General features: G+C 41.8%; 1 protein-coding gene across 3 annotated transcripts in view; it reads left to right on the top strand.

The window, feature by feature from the left end:
• Positions 1–20,415, top strand: part of gata4 (GATA binding protein 4) — a 30,310-nt gene extending 9,895 nt beyond the window's left edge. Inside the window, exons 2-7 of one of the 3 annotated variants that reach the window (XR_009708788.1) lie at positions 8,731–8,897; positions 9,098–9,223; positions 11,154–11,235; positions 17,979–18,106; positions 18,271–18,478; positions 18,560–20,415. Coding sequence is in view for 2 of the 3 variants with exons in the window: in XM_061242575.1 (XP_061098559.1) it covers positions 8,731–8,897; positions 9,098–9,223; positions 11,154–11,235; positions 17,979–18,106; positions 18,271–18,396 (629 nt within the window). In the remaining variant the exon portion in view is untranslated. Of the gene's footprint in view, positions 1–8,730; positions 8,898–9,097; positions 9,224–11,153; positions 11,236–17,978; positions 18,107–18,270 lie in introns of all 3 variants that reach the window. The other 2 variants (XM_061242575.1, XM_061242574.1) reach the window with 2 other exon arrangements.
• The last annotated feature ends 377 nt before the right edge of the window (positions 20,416–20,792 follow it).

Raw genomic sequence — 20,792 nt, 5'->3', positions numbered from 1 at the left:
CTCATATCTTACAAACTAATTTTGTAAGCTAGTTTATTTATTTGTTTGTACATTAATACAACATGACTTCAATGTAAAAACCGAACATTGGAAAACAATAACTTGAATAATATGCAGCACCATATACTGTAGTCTAGGTTATGTTTCACTAATCTAGAGAAATGTTTCTGAATTAGTGTAGGCTATGTGAGATGCAACTGATAATAGCCTAGAACATAAGCTGTTAAGGTGTTCAGATATCGTACACCTCGGGATTCTGGGATTACAGTAAATTTATGTTCGGATAGATTTTTACTTTGATCTAGTGTTGCTGGTTACATATTAATAATTACATATTAATAATCTCGATCTCTATCAAAACCTGTCCATCATTGACAGTATTCAAGCTTTATCAGGTGGGGGTTGAGCGGAGAGCCAAGTGCGACCGAATAAGAACCTTTCCTAGATCCCAGGAGCGGAGTGTAGGGATTTGTAGAACAGAAAATAAAAGCTACTCCCAAAACAGGGGGGAGGAACGAAAACAAACCCGAAGGCGATTCTTAATAAGGAAACAGAAAGGGAGCCCACAAAACGGCTGAGAAAAATAAAACAACCCTCTGAAAACAGGGCGAGTGTTCCAACCAGTATTAGTGCTTGAAAGGCGAGCACTGAGGATTACCAACTGAGAGTTCAGAAATAAAAATACAACCTAGCGAAAAACAGCTAGGCATGAAACAAAAAACCATGAGGCGCAGCTCAGGAATAAACACAAACAAAAATACAATAACCGGGGACACCATCCCTCTACCGTCGGCTCACACGAGCCCCAAACAAAATAGAAAACCCTTAGGGAAGGCGTTGGTGTCCTACACAACTAAACCGAACGCCTTCCTTACCTTTTTCTCTTTGAGATAGTATGGCTTAGCAAACACACACCTGCACAGTACCTGACTCTTAACAGACCAGAGTCTACCGTGTGCATTACCGGCTTTGAGTAGAGCGAACAGTACACAAAAGCACTGAAGGCTGGTTGGAACTGGCCTTAAATACTTAAATACCTTAAATAAATAGCTGGGAGATAATTCCCCTGGCGCAAATGAGGAACAGGTGTCAACAATTATCCTAGGCCCTCTGGCGGGCACCACGGGAATTACCTCCCACCATGACAAGCTTAACATAAAAAAAATACCTGTGTCATAGTTAAGGTGCTCAGTACATGGATGTACAGTGCATCCGGAAAGTATTCACAGCGCTTAACTTTTCCCACATTTTGTTATGTTACAGCCTTATTCCAAAATTTAATAAATTCATTTTTTTCCTCAAAATTCTACACACAACACCCAATAATGACAACATGAAATAAGTTTTTTTTTTACATTTTTGCAAATTGATTAAAAATAAAAAAATAAGAAATCACATGTACATAAGTATTCACAGCCTTTGCCATGAAGCTCAAAATTGAGCTCAGGTGCATCCTGTTTCCACTGATCAACCTTGAGATGTTTCTACAGCTTAATTGGAGGTCCCAATGAGCACAGTGGCCTCCATCATCCGTAAATGGAAGAAGTTCGGAACCACCAGGACTCTTTCTAGAACTGGCTGCCCGTCTAAACTGAGCAATCGGGGGAGAAGGGCCTTAATCAGGGAGGTGACCAAGAACCCGATGGTCACTCTGTCAGAGCTCCAGCGTTCCTCTGTGGAGAGAGGAGAACCTTCCAGAAGGACAACCATCTCTGCAGCAATCCACCAATCAGGCCTGTATGGTAGAGTGGCCAGACGGAAGCCACTCTTTAGTAAAAGGCACATGGCAGCCTGCCTGGAGTTTGCCAATAGGCACCTGAAGGACTCTCAGACCATGAGAAACAAAATTCTCTGGTCTGATGAGACAAAGATTGAACTCTTTGGCGTGGATGCCAGGCGTCATGTTTGGAGGAAACCAGGCACCGCTCATCACCTGGCCAATACCATCCCTACAGTGAAGCATGGTGGTGGCAGCATCATGCTGTGGGGATGTTTTTCAGCGGCAGGAACTGGGAGACTAGTCAGGATTGAGGGAAAGATGAATGCAGCAATGTACAGAGACATCCTGGATGAAAACCTGCTCCAGAGCGCTCTTGACCTCAGACTGGGGTGACGGTTCATCTTTCAGCAGGACAACGACCCTAAGCACACAGCCAAGATATCAAAGGAGTGGCTTCAGGACAACTCTGTGAATGTCCTTGAGTGGCCCAGCCAGAGCCCAGACTTGAATCCGATTGAACATCTCTGGAGAGATCTGAAAATGGCTGTGCACCGACGCTCCCCATCCAACCTGATGGAGCTTGAGAGGTGCTGCAAAGAGGAATGGGCGAAACTGCCCAAAGATAGGTGTGCCAAGCTTGTGGCATCATATTCAAAAAGACTTGAGGCTGTAATTGCTGCCAAAGGTGCATCAACAAAGTATTGAGCAAAGGCTGTGAATACTTATGTACATGTGATTTCTTAGTTTTTTATTTTTAATAAATTTCAAAAAGACTTCTTTCATGTTGTCATTATGGGGTGTTGTGTGTAGAATTTAGAGGAAAAAAATGAATTTATTCCATTTTGGAATAAGGCTGTAACATAACAAAATGTGGGAAAAGTGAAGCGCTGTGGCAGGATAAATTGAAAATCCCAGAGGTTTTATTATAAGCCTTTGGGGTTTCTTACCTCTCCTGCACAATCTCTGTTATGCTTGTTTCTTTTTTTTGTATACTTTGTATTATCTTCTTTGTGCTAATAAAAAAAAGAAGAAAAAAAAAAAACCGTAATGTCAGATTTGTGTTTTTACGGGCTCCTGTATACTACTATGCAACTTGTGTGTGAAAGTTACAAGCTATTTCATAGATTTTAGTGGGCTGACCATTTGGAAGATCAGTAATTGGCGATGGGAATATTTGTGGGCTCTGCAAAAATAACATTATGATAGGGCTATTTCAAGCAGGCAAAGCGATGAGAAGCGACCAGGGGTTTCCACCCACTCCAAGTATCCGTCACTGCAGACTGGAGTAGGGGGCGTATTGACAGCAAGGGGCCTTCTAACAACAAAAAGGGTGTTTTGAGAGCATGTTTCCATTGGTCGATAATTCAAGATTTTTGTTTCTTCTTTTGCTAGCCTGAATTAAAGCCATTGCGCACCTGAAATATTTTTGACTAAATGGAGTGGTCTTAATTAATTATCCGACATCCCGTAACATGATGTGAAGGAAGCACTACAAAGTGAGATTGTCATGGCTACCTGCCTTTGTTGGGCATTACCTTTTGGGGCTGCAAGAGGGCGCTCTTGTCACATTAATTTCTCCCTTGCATAGTGAGGAATCACTGATTGCACAAAGATCGGGTAATCACGAACAGGTGTATCTGATCTATATAAGCCCACTCTTTCCGAGACTCAGTCTAGTTTATTTTTGTTTATGCACTAATGCGAGGTATGGACTGACTGGACTCATTTGCCTATTGTGGTGAAGGGTATCGGAGCTGAACATGCAGCAATCCTTCATCATTTTGACGTGATGAGGATAGTCAGCTTCACCTCCTTTGGGAATTGAAATTCTGTCTGAATTTTCCTTCTGATTAAGCCAAGAGTTTAGTGCACCACTTTTTCTTGTTCACTTGCTTTTGTATGCTGTTTGTCCACGTAATTGGCTTCTGTCTGGTTTAAAAGGAGCTCTAGGTTGAGTTGATGGTTGACCCAGGAGTACAGAGGCACTCTTGTTTTGTGTCATTGCTGCCACAAAATTGGCTGATTAGTGAATTGCATGAATAAGTAGGTGTAATAAAGTAAAAGTTCCTAATTAGGGTGCTTGTTGAGTGTACATTTTCACATACAGTCCCCTCCAAAACTATTGGAACAACAAGGCCAATTCCTTTGTTTTCGCAACACACTGGATACATTTGGGGTTGAGATAAAACAATTAACATAAGACAAGAGTTCAGAATTTCAGCTTTTATTTCCTGGTATTTGCACCTAGATGTGTTACACTACTTAGAACAAAGGAATACACCTTTTGTATCAGACCACCCAATTTTTAGTTGGGCAAAAGCAATGGTACATTGTATTTCAGTAAATGGAAGTAAATAACACTTAATAGTTGGTAGCGCAACCCTTGCTTGCAACTGCATGAAGCCTACGACCCAAACTCTTCTTCTGTGATGCTTTTCCAGGGTTTTACTGCAACCTCTTTCCCTTGCTGTTTGTTTTAGGGGGGGTTTCCCCTTCAATCTCCTCTTCAGGAGGTGAAATGCATGCTCAATTGGATTAAGGTCTGGCAATTGACTTGGCCCATCTATACTTTCCTCTTTTTCTCCCTAATGAAGTCCTTTGTTGTGTTGGCAGTGTGTTTTGGGTCGTTGTCTTATTGCATGATGAAGTTCCTCACAATTAGTTTGGACGCATGTCTCCGTACGTTGACAGAATGTTTTGGTAGACTTCGGAATTCATCCTGCTGTTACTATGTGTTACATCGTCAATAAAGATTAGTGAGCCCACTCCAGAAGCAGCCATGCAAGCCCAAGCCATGACACTTCCTCCATCACGCTTCACAGATGAAGGTGTATGTTTTGGATCATGAGCAGATCCCTTCTTTCTCCACACTTTGACCTTTCCATCACTTTGGTAGAGGTTAATCTTGGTCTCATCAGTCCATAAAACTTTGTTCCAGAACTTTTGTGGCTCGTCGCTGTACTTCTTTGCAAATTCTAATCTCGCCTTCCGATTCTTAGTACTGATGAATGGTTGCATCTCGTGGTCTAGCCTCTATATTGCTGCTCTCTACAGTTGATTGAGATATCTTCACCCCTGCCCTGTGTTTATTGTTTCTGATGTCAATGACTGGTGTTTTGGGGTTTTTCTTCACAGCTCTCACAATGTTTTTGTCATCAACTGCTGTTCTTTTACATGGTTGACCTGTTCAATGTCTCATGTTCTTTACAACTTTCTTTATAAGTTTCAAAATGGCTTGCTTTTCTCTCAAAGACAGCTCTTTGGTCTTTACATTCTTTTATCTTTTCTAACACAAAGGCAGTCTTCACAGGGAAAACCCAAGGCTATAATCAAGAGTAGACATTCAGAACTATTTATTGTTTAACCAATCAATCCAACGGGACACATCTGGGCAACAAGAAACATTTGTCAATCACATTTTCCAATACTTTTGCTCACCTTAAAAATGGATGTCTGATACAAAAGGTGATATGTTCAAAGTTGTTTAACAAATCTAGATAAAAATACCAGGTGATGAAGTTTTGGATAGATTTGGATCTATCATCTCATGTACATCTTTTGACATCAAACTCAATTACCTTCAGTTTATGGCAAAAACAAAGGAATTGACCTTGCAGTTCTAATACTTTTGGAGGGGACTGTGGATTGGCTACGATAACTGGAGTATTGCATATTTTACCAGTTACTATAATGTACCGACCATTGCTGTCAGAGATATCATTGGATGAAACAATGAGGATTGCTGCTCCCCTGGTCATTGCATTGAGTGCATTGCCTATAAAATTAGATCTATCTAGCCTGTCCTACATTTGGCATGCTCTGCTCTGCGGAGATGTGCTTCTTGGAGAAATATTGGGGTTGAAGGTTTTAGGATGTGTATGTTCTCTTGCACTTCAAGGGATTGACAAGCCCTTTAACATTCCAGCTAATAAAGGATGTGGAACCTCTCATGTCAGAACTTAGGTTACTGGCCAAAGCCATAATGGATCATAATTAGGATCAGTCTAAAGAAAGTAAGAGTGCTCAGTGCTGTGTAACCACAGTCAGTATTGTACACCATAACAAACATAACATAACAGGGGTACACATAACAGGGGTGGCCTGCAGCGTAGTGGTTAAGGTAAATGACTGGGACTCGCAAGGTCGGTGGCTCTAATCCTGGTGTAGCCACAATAAGATCTGCATAGCCGTTGGGCCCTTGAGCAAGGCCCCTAATCCTGCATTGCTCCAGCGGAGGATTGTCTCCTGCTTAGTCTAATCAACTGTACGTCGCTCTGGATAAGAGCATCTGCCAAATGCCAATAATGTAATGTGAAACAAAAGCAAGAAGGAAAAAGGAAAATGAAAATGGGCAAAACAGACATAGCATTTAACAGTCCAGGCTGACCTCCTCCCACCCCACATGAGAGCCAAAATATAGCATGCAAACAATTAACAAAATGCAAAGTGAGTGAACAGAAGAAAAATTTCAATCAAATCAATATTGGGTGTGACCTCCCGAATGCCTTCAAACCAGCATCAATTCTTCTAGGTACACTTGCACAAAGTCAGGGATTTTGTAGGCATATAGTCAGGTGTGTGATTAACCAATTATACCAAATAGGAGCCAATAATCATCAAATTAATATGTAGGTTGAAACACAATCATTAACTGAAACAGAAACAGCTGTGTAGGAAGACTGGGTGAGGAACAGCCAAACTCTGCTTCCAAGGTGAGGTTGCTGAAAACAGTTTAATGTCAGAAGTCATACACCATGGCAAGACTAAGCTCAGCAACAAGACACAAGGTAGTTATACTGCATCAGCAAGGTTTCTCCCAGGCAGAGATTTGTAGGCAGGCAGGGGTTTCCAGATGTGCTGTCCAAGCTCTGTTGAAGAAGCACAAAGAAACGGGCAACATTGAGGACTGTAGATGCAGTGGTCGGCCAAGGAAACTCAAAGACACAGCAGATGAAAGACACATCATGCTTATTTCCCTTCACAATTGGAAGATGTCCAGCAGTGCCATCAGCTCAGAATTGGCAGAAACCAGTGGGACCAGGTACACCCATCTACTCTATCGAGAAATCTGGTCAGAAGTGGTCTTCATGGAAGAATTGCGGCCAAAAAGCCATACCTCCGACGTGGAAACACGGCCAAGTGACTCAACTATGCACGAAAACACAGGAACTGGGGTGCAGTCAAAATTGTAAATAATTGGCTGTAGCAGAAGGCAGTTTGTTCGCCGAAGGGCTGGAGAGCGGTACAAGAGTGAGTGTCTCCAGGCAACAGTGAACCATGGTGGAGGTTCCTGGCAAGTTTGGGGCTGCATTTCTGGAAATGGAGTTGGGGATTTGGTCAGAATTAATGGTCTCTTCAATGCTGAGAAGTACAGGCAGATACCTATCCGTCATGCAATACCATCAGGGAGGCATCTGATTGGCCCCAAATGTATTCTACAGCAGGACCCCAAACATACAGCGAATGTCATTAAGAACTATCTTCAGTGTAAAGAAGAACAAGGAGTCCTGGAAGTGATGGTATGGCCCCCACAGAGCCCTGATCTCAACATCATCAAGTTTGTCTGGGATTACATGAAGAGACAGAAGCATTTGAGGCTGCCTAAATCCACAGAAGAACTGTGGCTAGTTCTCCAAGATATTTGGAACAACCTACCTGCCAAGTTCCTTCAAAAACTGTGTGCAAGTATACTGAGAAGAATTGATGCTGTTTTGAAGGCGAAGAGTGGTCACACGAAATATCGATTTGATTTCATTTTTGAAAGCATTCTTACTTTACAGCATTTTTTCACACCTGCCTTTCACAACTTTTGCACAGTACTATATACATGGTCTTGCAACAATGTTTTAACACAAAAATCTTACCTATGGTCCCTTTAATGTAAGCTGTTGAAATCCGCTGCAGGCTAATAAACTTGAAAACACTTCAAACCATGGGGCACTTCGTTTCAAAACTAGTCAGCTAATAGCTAACTAACATATAGCCTAGAGCTAAACAGTTAGGCTATATGTTAGTTAGTTAGTTCGTTAGTTCGTTGGAAAAATTATCAAACCTAGCTAGAATATTGAGTAGATTCCAATGATGGTGATTATCAATAGCACAATTGCATCAGGGACTGATAAAGAATTTGAATCAGGAAAGATAACAAAACCGAAACAGTTTGTCAATTAAGTTTAACATAATATGAACAGTAGAATTCCACCGCAGGCTGCTAAAGCTGGGAACACTTTGTTAATAGCAATTATGTGTAACTTGATGTCAGCTGTTGAAATCCGCTTTGGGTTGATAAGCGTGGAGCGTTTGGCTTCAAAACTACTCCGCTAATAGATAACTAACATATAGCCAAGAGCAGTAATACTGCTGACAACACTCATCGGAAGAATCCTTGAACCGAGCTAGAATATTGAGTAGGGCGTTAACCACAGACGGTTTTCAACTGGCTAGGTAAAAGGTATATATTTACCTGTTCTTTGTGTTAAACGGAGCAGGCTAGGGCATAGCCCAACTCCGCTTCCATGTCAAAACAACTACCAGTGGGAGAATGGACAAGGGCAGGTGTTCGAGAATAGTAAAAAGGCAGAGGGTGGGGCATCCTGGGCTTTTATTGGGGCATGTTGCACAGTCCAGGTCACCCTACTTCACATGTGACTTTGTTGGTATATGTTACTCAACCTGCACATGGTCCGAGGTGGAATATCGAGTAGTTCAGACTGCCTCTTGGTCATTTTGGTTTCTATGTTTTTTTCTTTATTTGCATTGTAGATTTCTTTGCAAATTGTATAAATATGTTACTGTGGCCAAAATTATGCTTTTTCTGCTATGTTCATATTGCATGCTCAAAAATGTATCTATCATGCAGTACATTTCTTCAGAGCATAATAGTGCATTACAATCACTAATAATCTGTTCTGTACATTTGCATGTCTTTGGGAATGGGAATAGTTTGGGATGTACATTTTTCATATCTCTCTCTCTCTCTCTCTCTCTCTCTCTATCTCTCGCTCTCTCAGAGCTGTTTGATGACTTTGTGGAGGGCCGTGAGTGTGTGAACTGCGGGGCCATGTCTACACCCTTGTGGAGGCGGGATGGGACCGGCCACTATTTGTGCAATGCCTGTGGGCTCTACCACAAGATGAATGGCATCAACCGACCCCTCATAAAGCCCCAGAGACGTCTGGTGTGTGTGTGTGTGTGTGTGTGTGTGGGTACAAAGACAAATGCGCAAAGATAACTGTATCTGTTTCTTCATTTCAGAAAATTCTATGATAGGGGCATAAATTACGCCAAGTCTTTCTGATGTTATAAAAGTGACATGGTAACTAAAAATACAAAGTATTTATATGTAAAACTGTCACTCTCCTTCACTCACTGATCCAGTCAGCCTCGAGGAGGGTGGGTCTGTCCTGCACCAACTGTCATACCACCACCACCACACTGTGGCGCCGTAATGCTGAGGGAGAGCCTGTGTGCAATGCTTGTGGACTCTACATGAAACTCCATGGGGTAAGAGTGTTACGACCCAAAGCGTGCATGTAGCCAACCGCCAATGGAGACCTTCTCAGAATGGCGAAGCAAAATACCAAATAATGTCCTGAATGAAGGATGCGATCCAGCTGAAACGCTCTAAATAACAGGAATCACTGTACAGCGAGCAGAGGTGCAAAGTAAAGTAAAAGTCAGGGTGGGCGAATAGGATTGAACACTTGGTCAAACAAACCAAAAAGGGCTGGGCAGGAGTCGTAATGGATGAAGCAAGGGTCAAAACAGGTGGTGCAACAGGTTAAGATGCAGCGGACTTGCGGTTGCAGTTCGTTGCAGTTGCACACCGAGGACCGGGGTTTGATTCCCGGTCCTGCCAAAAGCCAAGTTTGGCTGGCTCTCGTAGAGCGGCATAATTAGCTTGTTGCTCCAGCAGGAGGGAATTGACAGGGTTAGCGGATCGCCGCACGCAACAGCACCCTGGGCGCCTCGGAATCATGGTCACGAGCATGAGACGAGACGGCTTGAAGAGGGTGTGTTGTTCTCCTTCGGGCCGCCGAGAGATGGAGTGTGGGTGGTGTATCCCCCAGCTAACACTAATTGGATTAGTACAATTGGCTACCAAATTGGGAGAAAAAGGGAAAAATCTGAAAAAGAAAATCTGGTCTGGTGTTTTTTTCAGTTGCCCTGCCTTGATAAGCATGGAAGCTGGGATTTAGATTTATTTTTTAGACTGCTGCTGTAGCCTATCAACTTAGAGGTTTGACATGTTATGTGTTTAGAGATGCTCTTCTGCATTCCTCTGTCGTAATGCATGGTTATTTGCGTTACTGTCTGGCATTAATTTCGGAGAAAAAGAGACGGACATTGCACCCCTTCCAAATAAATCCATGTTTAAAACTTTTTATCTGAATTGTGTATAAATAGAAACAAAACATAACCATGATTCAAATGTCTGTTTCCCTCTGGCGAGTATTTTAGCACTGTATTATTTACTTCCAGAAACAGTCTTTTCAGCACTTTCATGATAATGCAAGCTCCTCATGATAAAAAAAGAGCATTGCCTCCCCCCCTACTGTTGGAGCCTGCAAGTATGTCAGGCCACTGTGGATTAGTGGACTAACATATGCCAGCTGATGGTGTTTGTGCAAACGACAAGTAGTTACTGTGGAAAAAACAAAAAAACAGTTACTGTGCCGCTGCCCGACAGATCTCTGGAGGCAGAAGCACCAAATTAAACACGAAAGCACTGTAAAATGTCCAAAATATAACATTGTAAAATGCACTTCCAATAAAATAGTAACAAACAAAATACAAAATAGCCATGTCCAAATTAAAACAGTACACAATACACAAAAATAAATTAAATCTTCATCCAACATAAGCTACAACACTCATAGATCCCCAAACTTGTTCTTAAACAGATAACTTTGTAGTATCAAAGCCCATTCACACTGAATGAAAATAATTACATAATAACATTAAGCTTTTGTAACAAATACTCTTGTTTTGTTTTGTTTTTTGACTGCTTCTGCATTTTCAGATCAGGCATGGTAAGAAGAAATTAAAAAAAAAAAAAAAAACAGGAATGATGTTGAATGGAGTTTTTTTTTTTTTTTTACCTGCGTGCAAGTGATTACTTATTCTGCGCATGTCTTTACGCATCTCTATTTGAGAGGCATGGCAGAACTTTCCTGCTGTAAGAACAAATCTAACAGAACTTGCATTGCATTGTAGTAAAATGTATTTTTTTCCTTATACTAAATATACTAAAGTAAAAATGATCCTCTTATGAAGCAACTTTTAGAAGTACAATTCATTAAAAATGTTTTACTGTAACAGAGTAAATGTAACTCATTACTACCCACCTCTGGTTAAAACATTTCATGCATGTAGAAAGACTGATATTTTGTCAAAGACAGGTTGAGTTTTTTTTTTTTTTTTTTTTTCTCAGGTTCCTCGACCCCTGGCCATGAAGAAAGAGGGCATTCAGACCCGTAAGCGCAAGCCCAAGACTCCCAACAAGTCAAAATTGGGTGAGTCAGACCACAACATTATCTGCCAGGGCTTTGTGTCACCCTAGCAGACTATGGGCAATTCTCAATTTATCCTTCATGAATCAGTCACTTACAAGGATGAGAACATTGATGTGAACATGCACCAGACTGAGTACTGCAAACCCCAGAGGTTGGAGCTTCTGCACCATAGAGATGCAGCTGTGAGATTTAGGAGTGATTTTTGTTATGCAGCGGAGACTTGCGACTCTCAACTATATCGAAATGACAGACAATAAAAGTTGCATTTGAAAACATTTCATTCATTTAGCTAAATTTCAGCTGTTTTGTTACCAGAAGTAGTACCTGCTGAATGCACATAAAGGGCAATGAGAATACACCTGTCTGGGGTGCCATCAGAAACATGCCTCCAAAATATTTATCCTTAGGTAAGGCACTTCAAGCTATACTATTGATGAAGATGCTTGTTCAGCAAGCGAAAGTGAAATAAAACCTTCTGGGGATGAGCATTCCCAGTTCCATGTACTGGACGCAGTTGCAGGATTGCATGAATGTGACAAGAATATCGCTATTCAAATAGGTTACATGTTGTTTTTAAGGTTTGTGTAATAAAATATTCCATCCATCCATCCATCGTCACCCGCTTATCCGGAGTCGGGTCGCGGGGGCAGTAGGCAAAGCCGGGTATTCCAGGCGTCCCTCTCCCCAGCAACGCATTCTAGCTCCTCCTGGGGGATCCCGAGGCGTTCCCTGGCCAGGAGAGATATATAATCTCTCCAGCGGGCTCTGGGTCTCCCTCGGGGTCTCCGCCCAGTTGGACGAGCCCGGAAAACCTCCAAAGGGAGGCGCCCGGGAGGCATCCTGATGAGATGCCCGAACCACCTCAATTGGCTCCTTTCGACGCGAAGGAGCAGCGGCTCTACTCCGAGCTCCCTCCGGATGTCCGAGCTCCTCACCCTATCTCTAAGGCTGAGCCCGGCCACCCTACGGAGGAAGCTCATTTCGGCATATTGACATTACATAATCATTATATATTCCAGCACTATACATTTGCCATTATAACTATTGGAATATAAACAATGTAACCAATTTCCACCTGGTACTCCACTGATATTCTCATACATTATGAAGCAATTGTACGTCCTAATGACATGGCTCTATGATATTGTTATGTATACAACCTAGTCTTGTAATATAAAATGATATACATGAACTGACAATTTTGGTTTTGTAGATACACATATACTCAAGGGAACACATTTTTTAGTAAGCAGAACTAGAAATACGTTGAATATTGAGCGCCATTTAGCTGCCTGGTTTGAAAATGCCCTTGAAGCACAAAAGTGGGTCGCAGACAAGAAAGGAGAAAAAGGCAGCATTGGATGGCCTATACCAGCTGACACCAGTTCAGATTGCAGATACCGTAGCTAAAATGCTATACATGCATGTAGCAACAACAACAATAAGCCAACAGGGTCCACCTAGATAAGCGTTTAATGTTATAGTAGGCCAACTGTTAGATTAACTAAATTGAAGGACCAGAAACAGAGGCGTTGAGTAGTTAAACATAGGCAAAGAATGGCTAGACATTAACCATCCTGTAAAATTATATCATCCCGTCATTTAAAAGTAAAGATGTGTTCTACATTGGCAATTAATTCACACGGACACAGTTGGTTCCATAACTCATCTTTGAGAACAATTAGCTAGGTTTATAGTTTAGCCCGTTTTTAATATAATTCAGGAGTTGGCTAGACAGCTATCCGTGATAACAAACATTCTGTGAGACCAGACCTCAAACCAAACCCATTATTACCGTCCCATTATTTTTCACTCCACCCTCCTTTACTCCACCCCCCCACTACCACTCCTCCACTCCAGCAGACGTATGCAGAACAAAGGAGTGGAGTTAACGAGTGGAACAAAGGAGCCAGCAGTGGGGGAGTGAAGCTTATCATTTTTGCCATCATTACTGTCGACATTGTTCAAGAGCCAATCATTTGCGTTATTTTTTGCAGAGCCCACAAATATTCCCATAGCTGATAGGGTACTGAACTCCTGCCAGGCCCCCTGGGTCATAAATAAATTTTCCACTTTTATATGAATAATTTCATATAAAAAGAAAAATTAGTCCAGGCATTTTACTCATATGGTTACCAAGCAGAAACTGAGGCAGGAAAAGTACTAGTTTATCCAAAGAGGCCTAAAATGCAGGCCTGCCTACAAATCACCTACAATTTTCACACTTTGAAATGACCTAACGACTACATATCCCACTAGAATAGGCCCAGCGCCATTTCCTCTTTGACGTCACATGCGTCACGCTGCGTCTCCAGAGGCAATCTGAGCATTGGGGACAGTGATTTCCTGGCAGATAGTGTAGTTTTCTAATGCTTCATATGGGTACCGCCCAGATGAAATAAAGTTGTATCTAATATACTATAATATACTAAATATCATAAACGATACACTACACTTTCCAAAATAGTCCACAGAACAGGTTTGGTCAACAGGTTTGGTCAAGGTAAGAGTGGTTGTCTGGCAGTCAGAAGATTTCCGGTTCAATCCCTTGCCCTAGGTGTGTCAAAGTGTCCCTGAGCAAGACACTCCCAATTGATGTCAGAGGCATCAATTGTAAAGCACTTTGGATAAAAGTGCTGTATAACTGCAGTCCATTTATCATTTATCTATAAAAACTAACATTGCGGTTCACCTTGAGACACTAAATAATATGTAACCGGCAAGATTGGATCAAATAATCTATACAAACATAACTATTTGTCATGGTGGGAGGTAATTCCCGTGGTGCCCGCCAGAGGGCCTAGGATCATTGTTGACACCTGTTCCTCATTTGCGCCAGGGGAATTATCTCCCAGCTGAGTATTTAAGGCCAGTTCCAACCAGCCTTCAGTGCTTTTGTGTACTGTTCGCTCTACTCAAAGCCGGTAATGCACACGGTAGACTCTGGTCTGTTAAGAGTCGGGTACTGTGCAGGTGTGTGTTTTCTAAGCCATACAATCTAAAAGAGAAAAAGGTAAGGAAGGCATTCAGTTTAGTTGTGTAGGACACCGACGCCTTCCCTAAGGGTTTTCTATTTTGTTTGGGGCTCGTGTGAGCCGACGGTAGAGGGACGGTGTCCCCGGTTATTGTATTTTTGTTTGTGTTTATTCCTGAGCTGCACCTCATGGTTTTTTGTTTCATGCCTAGCTGTTTTTCGCTAGGTTGTATTTTTATTTCTGAACTCTCGCTTGGTAATCCTCAGTGCTCGCCTTTTAAGCACTAATACTGGTTGGAACACTCGCCCTGTTTTCAGAGGGTTGTTTTATATTTCCATTTCTGTTTCCTTATTAAGAATCGCCTTCGGGTTTGTTTTCGTTCCTCCCCCGTTTCGGGAGTAGATTTGTTTTCTGTTCTACAAATCCCTACACTCCGCCCCGGAGATCTAGGAAAGGTTCTCATTCGGTCACACTTGGCTCTCCGCTCATCCCCCACCTGATACTATTTACTCTCATCAGAACGAGAATCCTGATGTGTCCAATTTGAACACCTCGTACTGCAACAGTTTGTGTTCTCGGCTATTGTCAGTTGCATCTCAGATACACTAATTCAGAAACATTTATGTAGATTCATGAAACTGTCATGATTATGGTAGGGATTCAGCTAGGTTTTCCAGACATTACCTTTTTGCGCCGCTAGATGGCGGCATTGTTGCATTCCAGCCTATTTTGACAATTAGGTAAATGGTAAATGGTTGGCATTTATATAGCGCCTTTATCCAAAGTGCTGTACAATTGATGTTTCTCATTCACCCATTCATACACACACCAATGGTGATTGGCCATGCAAGGCAACAACCTGCTCGTCAGGAGCATTTTAGGGGTTAGGTGTCTTGCTCAGGGACACTTCGACACAGCCCAGGCGGGGGATTGAACCGGCAACCCTCCAACTGCCAGACGACTGCTCTTACTGCCAGAGCCACGTCGCCCCTATGTAATCGATGCCTTCGTGCTGATTAATTATTACAATTGCCTGCCACAGGGATCTGATTACTGATCAAGGTTAGCTACGTGCCTGTCTATTTAAGCCCTGTTTCTCTTCAAATCTAGGCTTGTTTGTTGCATTCACCCTAGCACGTTATTTTAGTTTTATTTGTGAATTATGTGAGGGGTGACTGAAGATTCTTCCTTACCTTTTGTGACAGAGTCCATGGGAGCTAAACACGTAGCAATTCTCCGTCAATTTAGGGTAGTGAGGACAGTCTACCACAGCTTCACTTTCATATTTTATTTTGGTGTACAAATGTTAGACACAGTACCGTGGGAAGATGGGATTCCCCTGGGAGTTTGAGACCCCGTTCGCAGATTCCTACGGTCTACGCCAAGGGTTAGATTGAGGTTTTTGCACCCTTGTTCCACACGCTTTTTCTCATTGGCTATTTGTCCACATAGTTTGATTCCGCCTTGTTTAAAAACTACCTTTGGGAAGTAAGGAGCTTTAGGCTAAGTTAATGTGGACCCAGGAGTACCTGAGGTAATTAATATTGGTTCAGACTCCCTACAGTTTTGATGGAGCATAAGGGTTGGTTAATATTTCCTCTATCCGTAGGTGGATATTGGTCTTGGTGCCATTATGTCTTTCCAATAGATTGCGGTTTCCCTGTTTGGCAGCTGTCTGAGGTATTTCGTTTTGTCACTTTCTAAATGCATTGTTTTCGTGGTTGTGTCGTCTTTGTCGGTCATTGGATATACAGCACTATGTCGCTATTTGCAACTGGTGGCGGATGGTGTAGTTAGGTTATGTTCACATGAACCTCATACCCGGAGGGCTTATGCTTTTCGTTTCCTTCTTAGTACTGATCTGTTATGTGTAACACTAAGGTTATTGACACGTGTTTTGGAGTGTTTGCGCCTCTCAGTGGAGAGCTTTGCGAACCTCCGTTAGCCCAAGGCTCTATGCAGGAGAACCTCGGTGCTGCTCTTGTCTTTAGCTCACTTTCTCGTAAGTCTGTTGAGCCTAGTCGACCGTCTGGTGAATCTCTGTGCTTTCTGACTTTCCTAAAAGTCAAGTGGTGTACATGATCATTGGAGTATCGCCCAACAGTCATGCAAATTCACCGATAAGAAAGCTTTGCGAACTCACCGATAAGCTTGGGGTTCTGTGACTGAGATCCCCGTCGCTGTTTCCTGTACACTTTCTACCTCTGTGTTAGTATTCCTGCATCGTCAGTTGAATTAGAGGGTAAATGTGTTTCATGTATTCCCGTCTCCGTATTAAAAGTAGCCCTGTGTCATCAGGTGAATTAAATTGTAAATATTGTATGTATTTATATGTTGGTAAGACTGCTTCCTCAGTCAAATTGAATTGTAAATGTTGTTAGGACTGCTTCCTCAGTCGAATTGAACTGTAAATGCTTCAGTGTATTCTAGTATTAGGGACCATGTTGCCGCTTTGTCAGTAGAATAGGAGACAGGATGTCTTGTCTTTCGGGTTCACTTTGCTGTTTCCGGTTTTAGGTATGCTATTGGCAGCCTGCGTAGTTTTCCTCTCTGGCGCAGTTTGCGTAGGCTACCTATATCATATCGGTTTTTCTTTGCAGGTCTCAGATTAGATAAGTTGACCATTCTAATAGGTCGTTTTCTTCACTGGCTAATTGCCGGGGAGTTATTAAGTCCCTTTATTGTTTACCCCTTCCTCTTCTGGGGTGCGTCCCTGGTCTCTAGGGATGCTCCCAGAAAAAACTCAGTGGTTATCTCACGTCTTGTAGTTTCAAAACGTCAACACCATTTTAGGTAACTATAATTTCCATGCCTTTTATTTGCTTCATAACGTGGGAATTACTGTTATAGAAAAACTGAAAATTAGTATGACAAAAGCAAGCTGTGATTCTTGCAAATAGGCCACTGCAATTGTCTCGGAACACCACGAAAACGACCATTTCAAATGTGAAAGTAACTATAGGGATTGGTCTGAAACAGGTTGGAAATTGCGAAAGGAGAACAGACAGAGCAGCAAACAATGTAGTACGCAGAGTGACGCGTGTGCATGTGAAGGGGAGTTTAATTCTGGCAGGAAGTCTGATTTTGCAAGGATGGACTCACAATAGCTGTAGGTTAGAGTGCTCACATTTGCCACCTGGTGGTAGTTATGCGAAAACAATCCCTAAACCACTATGGATTGTTTCATCTTCATTTTTATTGTATTAACTTACCTCCTAATTACTACATATTTGGCACTGTAGCAAATGAACATTGCCCTTTATATCACCTGACCCTTTGCAAAGCAAACTGGAACTCTATATCTACTTTGAACTTGACTAATCATTGCTGGCTAGCTCTGATAGCTGGCTAGCCAGTTAGCTAACCACATATTTTCAATGATGATGAGCTGTTCAGCAATTGACCCAAAATGTATTATGTATTTTGCTGTTCTTATGGCAGATCTACAGTAGGTTTAGGTAGTCTCATGCAGCCCCCACCATGTTAGCTAAATTAAATAATCAAAATATGTTTTTAGGTGTACTTGCTACTCATTATGGTACATTATTCTCAGTGTTGTTTTTTAACCAGCAGATGTCATTGTTGAATGTTCTTTTGCGCATTAAACCAGATTTGAGCATATTATCTCAGTTTCTTTCTTACAATTAGTCTCAGTGGCACAACAATTCAGTGCCAGTGCAGAGCTGAGGCTAAATAGGTCTGTAGAAAACCATACAGCTGGTATTTTCCACCCTTAGTGGTTGTATCATGCTTGGATTTGTGTGACAGGGACACCTGGCAAAGACTACCCACCCAGCAGCACTCCTACCAATGGTAGTAAAGCAGAGGAGCTGCGGCCAATCAAGACTGAGCCTGAGACTACATCCCTGTACACACACCACAGTGCACACCCACAGGTGAGTTAAGGTATCTTCCCCCTCCAAAAAATAATTAATGATATCATTTCATGAAAGTAAAAGTAGCTGCTTAGAAATGACTGGGTAAACAAAGCCATATTTGTACCAAATATTTTTAGTGGCAAAATATTGTCACTTCCTACTTTGCCTCTACCTCCTTGCAGGTCTCATCTGTCCCAGCCTACATGAGTGTACATGGCAGTGGAGTTTCTCTCAAGCTGCCCCCTGGTAACCTCCCACCTCCATCTAGCTCCAAGGGAGAGCCTTGGAACAGCCTGATCCTGGCCTAATGACCCCTGCTCATTGGGGTGATTTATTTTGGATTTCATGCCAATTTCTGCTCTACTTATTCAAGCTCATGTTTTTGCTAAGGTAATGAACTGCACATTCATCCTTGGTGTAAACATTTTTACTGTGGTCTATAGAGGAGTGAACCAGAATTGGTGTGTACAGCTGTCCCGAAGACGAATGGAGAATAACCATTTGGAACAGCAGCCTACATAGCAGCCTTCCAGGACTGGAGATGTGCCGCCTGTCGTTTTCCCTTGGATTTTCTCTCAGTGCTTCAATTATAACCCAAACCTGTAAAACCATGTAAACTTTGAACTGAGTTCACACTTTCTGTCTCTATCCTTTTTCAGTAGAGCTGCCTGCTTATGGACAACCCCTCATTAGCTTAGTAAAAATAGTGCATGAATAGTGCCTTGCAAAATGTATGTAACTACATTGTTGTTGGTACGGTATATTTGAATTTCATGCTTTCAAGGCATATGTGACAAGAAACAAACTGTGGACTACAATATGATTGAATCCTTAACATTTAGAAATGAACACACACCAGGGTAGTAAAAACCCTGAGGCTCCCACTGTAAGCTAACATGAAATAGGGTGTTTAGCTATTCTTGCCATTGTGAAAAGTGTATGCACATCTTCAGATAAAAACAAATGCACTCCTTAAACTATGGAGAAACATTCAAGGCAAAACAACTTGGTCACTCCATTCAGTGTCGAGGCGAAAATACTTGGCTAGCCAACATTTCTCAAGCCTGGCCACACATTTCCTGACTAGTGGAACACACCTCCAAAGTATTAGTGGAACACACCTCAGCAGTATCAGTACTTGGATTATCCATATACAGTGGGCCCCAGAATTATTGCCACCCTTGATAAATATGCGATGTAATTAGTGCTGTAAACCAAACATTAAAATAAGCTATTGACATAAGCTTTATTTTTCCAACATGTGTAAAGTAGTGTGCTTTATTAATGAGTCAATGGAATCAACCAAAGTCTATTTCCCCACTTATTTTAAAGACGTATTTCCCCACAAAACTGGTTCCACAATTATTGGCACCCCTGGTTTAATGCTTTGTAGAAACACCCTTGGCAAAGATGACAGCCATCAGTCTTTTCCTATAATTTGTGATATAGTTAGAGAACACATTTGGAGGGATTTTTCACCATTTCTCCATGCAGACCTTTTCAGAATCAAGTTTTTCATGGGTTTTAAGACTGAAGACTGAGATGGCCATTACATGGTAGTGGTTTTTACTGAACTATTTCTGTGTGGATTTTGATGAATGCTTGGAGTCGTTGTCTTGCTGGACAATCAACTTATAACCAAGACTGAGCTTCCTAGCAGAGGCAACCAGATTTTCTGCCAAGATTTCCTGGTACTTTGCTGAATTCATTGTGCCATTGAACTTAAATAGTGCTCCTGGACCACTGGCAGCAAAACATCAATGACACACCTCCATATTTGACAGTAGGTATCTGGTGCTTCTCCTTGTACGCATTCCATTTAGCCACCAAACATGTTGATGGTGTGTATGGCCAGAACGACCTTTCCAGTCATAATTCCAATGACGTTTGGTAAACTCAAGATGCTTGGTTTTGTTTATTGTGCTCAGTAAGGGTTTTTAGGGGGGATTTGCTTGAGGCTTTAAATTGATTAAAGGGATTAACAAAGTTAATTATAGGGGAGTCTTCAGGTTGGGTTTGGTTAGCAGAACGAGAGGGCACAAATGGAAATTGGCAAAGGAAAAATTCCATACAGATATTAGGAAGTATTTTTCACACAGCGAGTGGTCAATGTGTGGTATAGCTTGCCAGTGCATGTAGTGGAGGCAGAAACACTGGGGGTTTTCAAGACCAGGCTTGATACGGTGTTATACTATTTAGCTTTTAGGCAAATTAGGCAGTAGGTAGGTAGGTAGGTGAGCATTGCTGGGCTGAATTGCCATTACCTTATGTTATGTTATACCTCCCCTCCAAAGAGTCTGCTAGTATGGAGGTGCCATTTTATGTTTTTAGACACAATCTCTGCAATTCTCTGCAAATCACTGCAGGTTACTTATGGCCTCCCATACCATCTTCCTTGCTGTCCGTGGGGATAATATGCACTTGCATCCTCTTCCTGGCAAGTTTGCAACCATTCGATCTGTTTTATGCCTTTTTATTATTGCGTGGTATGCTTAACCTTTTATGTATTTTTAAGTATCCATTACATGACTTCTGATGGTGAATTACCATCTGTGTCTTCTGAATTGACAGTTCTTTGGCTTTTCCAATGCTGCTGGTTGTCAACTGTCAATTGTAAGTAAAATAATTTAAAAAAGAGATGAAACATCTAATTGAAACATGAGTAGATTAGAGTAGTATTGAAATAAAAGTATATAGTTCTAAT

Source organism: Conger conger, chromosome 5 (assembly GCF_963514075.1).
Source record: "Conger conger chromosome 5, fConCon1.1, whole genome shotgun sequence".
Lineage (NCBI taxonomy): Eukaryota > Metazoa > Chordata > Actinopteri > Anguilliformes > Congridae > Conger > Conger conger.
The sequence above is the reverse complement of the archived record's forward strand: the minus strand, read 5'-3'. Positions and strand labels throughout refer to the sequence as shown.